Source organism: Saccostrea cucullata, unplaced genomic scaffold (genome assembly GCF_032062105.1).
Source record: "Saccostrea cucullata isolate Sc308-1 unplaced genomic scaffold, CSIRO_AGI_Scuc_v1 ctg1423, whole genome shotgun sequence".
NCBI classification, from domain to species: Eukaryota; Metazoa; Mollusca; class Bivalvia; order Ostreida; family Ostreidae; genus Saccostrea; species Saccostrea cuccullata.
Genome location: NW_026921181.1, coordinates 97,501 through 102,964, shown reverse-complemented (window position 1 = coordinate 102,964; position 5,464 = coordinate 97,501). Strand labels below are relative to the sequence as shown.

General features: G+C 35.5%; 1 protein-coding gene across 2 annotated transcripts in view; it reads left to right on the top strand.

Moving 5' to 3' along the window:
* The first annotated feature begins 5,257 nt into the window (after window positions 1-5,257).
* Window positions 5,258-5,464, top strand: part of LOC134259375 (uncharacterized) — a 2,425-nt gene continuing 2,218 nt past the window's right edge. Inside the window, exon 1 of one of the 2 annotated variants that reach the window (XM_062741966.1) lies at window positions 5,258-5,354. In XM_062741966.1, coding sequence (XP_062597950.1) covers window positions 5,353-5,354 — 2 coding nt within the window. In that variant the 5' untranslated portion in view covers window positions 5,258-5,352. Of the gene's footprint in view, window positions 5,364-5,464 lie in introns of both variants that reach the window. The other variant, XM_062741967.1, reaches the window with a different exon arrangement.

The window sequence follows — 5,464 nt, the reverse complement described above, 5'->3', positions numbered from 1 at the left end:
CCTCGGGAGTTTTCATGTCAATCTCGTTCACGAAGACACTCGACTGTCTCCGTAAATCTCCGACGAGCCCATTCGGAGATTTACGGAGAGCCGAGCGTCACCAGTTACATGGAAGCGTTACGGTTATATAAAGCCTAAATCACGTAAATTTATACTGTGTTTTGATTTGATCTATATCAACATAATGAACATTATCAATACAACTATCAATACTATACTCGCCCTCTGCAGACCCGTAGGCATGGTAGGAAGCAATTTAAAATGGGTCATCAGACGTTTTTATTCAGGGGGGGGGGGGGGGGGGGGGCACGAAAATAAAGTAGCACCAGACCTCGACCTACTGGCTACTAATAATTATATACTAGTAATAGGTCTTTGATAGTAGCTATGTTTTCTATACTGGAACCCACATATATATCAGCAAAATATTATTGGGGGATTCAGCTTTCTGTTTAATTTTTCAATTCAATAGAGTTATTAAAAATCATAGGTAACTATCCAGGCTTTTTAAGAAATTCCAAAATTTTTATAATTACATATAATGTACTTTTTCTTTTATTTACTTCGATCATTTTACAATGCAAAATGTTTAAAGATTAATCTCTTGTCATTGCAATGCTCCATAAATCACTTCTAATTTCATATCTATGGTTAGATTAAAATGAACATCAATTTCTTCACATAATTTGTAATTTTAAAATGCTTTAATTACAGGGTAAAAATTTCGACTTTTAATTAGATCTTTCTGAGAACTTTAAAGAACCTTGAAGCACGTTGAGAGGTATATAATGAAAATTATTGCATGAAAAGATTTAATTTTCAAGCTTCATTTTGAGACTTTTTGAATTAAATTATAAATTAAAGAGTTGTCCTTCCTGGTTGAGGATCGGAGTCCCTTAATGATTATTTATATAGATATATAAATTCAAACTATAAAATGTCTTTCTTTGGTTGTTAGTATGGAATTATAACGTTGCTGCTATTGCAGAAAAAATTAACATAAACTGCTTACGCGAGTTATGTATTTTTTCTGCAATATCTGCGACATTAATTTCTGTACTAACAACCAAAGTAAGCATTTCATTGTTTAAGTATCTTATGATTATGATATCACTACACAATATATGTAATCATATGACTGATTGCAGATAAATGAAATTTTGGCAAATCTTTGTTTATAGGTTTGTCATTTTTAGCTCACCTGAGCTTTGAAAGCTCAAGTGAGCTTTTCTGATCACCCATTGTCCGTCGTCCGTTAAGCTGTCTGTCCGTCTGTTAACTTTTCACATTTTCAACTTCTTCTCAAGAACTACTGGGCCAATTTTAACCAAACTTGGTACAAAGCATCCTTGGGTGAAGGGGAATTAAATTATTAAAATAAAGGGCCAGGTCCCCTTCCAAGGGGAGATAATCAAGAACATACAAAAATAGGGTGGGGTCATTAAAAAATCTTCTTCTCAAGAACCAGTGGGCCAGGAAAGCTGAAACTTATGTGGAAGCATCCTGGGGTAGTGTAGATTCTAAATGATAACAATCATGACCCCCGGGGTAGGGAGGGGCCACAATATGGAATCCAAGTTTTACATAGAAATATATACAAGTAGGAACAATCTTTAAAAATCTTCTCAAGAACCATTGGGCTAGGAAAGAGGAAACGTATGTGGAAGCATCCTAGAGTAGTGTAAATTCTAAATTGTTAAAATCATGACCCCTGGGGGTAGGGTGGGGCCATAATAAGGAATACAATTTTTACGTAGAAATATATATAGGAACAATCTTTAAAAATCTTCTTCTCAGGAACCAGTGGGCCAGGAAAGCTGAAACTTATGTGGAAGCATCCTGAAGTAGTGTAGATTTTAAATTGATAAATTAGGACAGGGCCACAACCTAACGCCTCGGCTTTTATCTTTCAAACATTTCAGGGGCGTAGCAACGGGGGGGGGGGGGGGGGGGGGGAGCCTCCCCCCACTTTTAGTGATGTACCGAAAATGTAGTATTAGAATTGGTACTGAAAGTTGTTGACACTGAAAAAAAGTTTACCCCCCCCCCCCCCCCACACACACACACACACACCACGAAATAGGATTTTCGACTCTGGGCAACCTTTTTCCTTTTTTTTTTTTTGCTTGTGAGCTTTTTCAGGTAAGTAAAAAAAATTTTCTCTGGCTGCCCCCCCCCCCACTTTCACGAAGCTACGTGCCTGCATTTCTCGACCTCGGAGGTTATCCTGCATCATTCACGAAAACGCGGACTTTATTTCTATTCTACCAAGGTCGATAAATACAACTGATCGTTTTCTCTATAGAGAAACGAATTAGGTCACTATTTCTGGATTACGCTGTTCCATTTAACACCAGAGGGAAAATTTGTTTGCTTACCTGTACATACAGAATGCAGACGATTTAAACTTTCGTTGCATTAAAAATAGTCTTTTTTAAATTACAAATTTGTTTGTTACATGTATTGATTAATTTTTATGAATATACAATAACAAAATCAAGTTCCTGTTTTACTGCTTTACTGGGACTAAAATCACGTTGTTTAAATATGTAGGGAGGTCCGCGGAATAGCCCCGCTTAGCTATAAAAACCGACATTCATCAGCAACTTGATGCAATTTACAGTGTTTATACTGCAAAAGACGACACATCGATGTGGTTTAAACAAGTATTTCATTCTACAGCCAAACATACATTTGAATATTGTTCAGGTCTGATACGTGTTTCTGATCTGATAATTTTTTGATGACGTTCGTGATTTATTGGAGAATAATGTCCGCGGCATTTCTTTGATCTCCGCAATAATCGTGGTAGAACGCTAAGTATTATGTTACATTAGTAGAGAACATGCTGATGGAATGTTCGGAATTAAAAAAAAAAAAAAATTGGTGAAATTTGGAGGAGAGGGATATTTCCTCTTAACAAAGATTTAGTTAATAAAATATGCAGATTTTGACTGATCATAAATTAATATCATTCAAATGAATATTGCAGTGATTCTTAAGAGATGTTGTTGCCATGTTTGCTGTGTTGCTAAGCAACTTTATTGTATAGTTACCAAGGAAAACTTACATTTCTTGAGTGTTACAGTCAATACTATCTCTCGGACTGATATGAACATCTTTGCAGAGGGGGCTGAATATGACCCTTGCCCTATCTTGTTCTTTGATGTCAACTTCCTGTTTATCCATGCGTCTGTCAGTATCAGTATTTTCACGTCAGAGTGGGGTATAACGTTTACAAATGAGCATTGGCTCACAGACTTTTTGTTGTGAATACAAAATTACAATAGCTTTTGTTTCATTTATGTTGAACACTTACAATCTTATATGGCTTCAATTTTAATGACATATTAATTAATGCACACTTAGTCTACATGATCGACACGGAGCTGAGGTTCAGCATCAGGATGGGTTTCTTTCTGAAGAGCTAAATCAACGAGGGGCTTAAATCGGCCTAATATTTTAGGAAAATCAAAGTGAGAGGAAGAAGAAAATTATTTACAGAGATATTATCCTTATTTAATTTGATGACTGGACCGATTTTTGCACTTCGTGGATTTAGCTCTTTGGAATCCATCGTATTCCAATGTAGGGAATGGAAAATTGTTTAGAGCTATTAGTTTCTACACAGGAGTTGTTTCTCACTCTATGGTCATCAGGATAGTCATGTATATCTCAGAAATTTGGCTATTGAAAACTGAAGAGCTTACATTGAAGAACTTGCAGAATATTTTTTATGAGACAGAGGAACCTCTTTAGAGCAGCTTCAAAGATAAAGTCATCTTGGGACTTGTGCAGGACATGAATGTTTACTAGTATAATTACATGTATGCCTTGGTAAAAGCTTTAAATCTCAACAGTCCGGTAATGTTTGGTGGAGATGATTAATATTCCTCCTGAGAAGTCACAACCATAATACTTGCACTATACTGATCCTAGCTACTCACACCAAATTCATATACTGTAAATAACTTTTTATTCACGGGTTCTAACTTTATTTTCGCATAATAACGGTTACCCGAGACTAATGAGCTTACTAAAATTTCATTCTCACGTACTATAAAGTCAAAATATTCCTTACGATTATATAGAGGAATGAAAAAAATCGTAAAAATAATGTTTCGCTAATAAAGAGACAATGACTTTCTCGCAAAAATAAGATATCGCGAAAATTTAGTGATCTAAAGTAATATGAAGTAAATTTGGTGGAGGTTATTATGAGGCATGCAGTTGCAGACATGGAAGTTCATGATCGAGGCTTCAGCTCCACCCATGTATCCTGTTATTGCCAATATTGGAATTCAGAACATTATCTCCACACAAAGCCATGGAGGAAAAATCCCCTTTTCCAAGCCAGTAAATGTGACATATTTGGGAGAGGCGAAATATGGTAACGTGTGCAGCTCTAGGTAAAGGTCATACCGGGTATATATACACTGTATCAGAACTTTACAGTTATACATGCACCAAGCCAGAACTGCCTGTATCATTTCTTCTTCACTTCTGTTAAGTATTTTAAAATATCTTAGTGAGGAGTAAAGAAAGAGGCTTAGTTGAACATTTACTGGAACTAGCTATGCATCTTTGTTTGTAAGGATTCAAGATTATGAAGTTTTGGAATTGAAATATGGTAGTACCATCATTAAAATATTTCTGTTTGATGATTTCCGACCCACAATTTTCAAAGTGGGTAGGTAGGTAGATATTTATTTATTTTTATTATCATTCTTTTTTTTTTTTTGGCTTTACACTGTTGGACAAAATGATAACTGTCATTAAAATCACAGACTCGGAAATTGATATATATATATTTTCATTACACACGGATAGCTTGCTATAAAATTTTAAATCAAAAAGCATTCTAGAAAAAATCTTTGTATATACTATAGAAACTAATAAAAAAATTCAAAGTGCTGGAAAAAAAAAATGATTGGGTAGGAGCAATTTCGATGGGTCGGTCGGAGTACATCAAACAATTTCCTAATTGGCATAAATCATTTCTTATTGTAGGCCATAACAGTTGGTTCTTGCATGCCATCTCAGTCAAATAATCAGCTAGAAGAATCATGATACATAAACAATTTTTGTTTATGTCCAGAGATTAATAAATGTATATAGAGAAGAGAGCAATGTGAGTCTGACGATCTTCAGACTCGAGCTAAGTAAATCGTAGGCATTTGTAAAAAGGAAGTTAAAAGGGGGGGGGGGGGGGTCTCCAAGTGTGTATAACGTTGTAAGAGCGATAACTCTAATTTTCAGAACGGCAACACACCCTGACCTGAATAATATGGAGACCAAAGAAGAGAGCCGAGACAAAAATGAAAAAGAGAACTGACGAATGACTTTCCACCAATGTAAGTCAAGTTTCCCAGTGGCTACCATGGTAGTCAGATATCTGGAAATTCATTATAGAAACTATTTGTTGCTATTCTACTTTCAGTTTGTGTTTATTATTTATTTCATG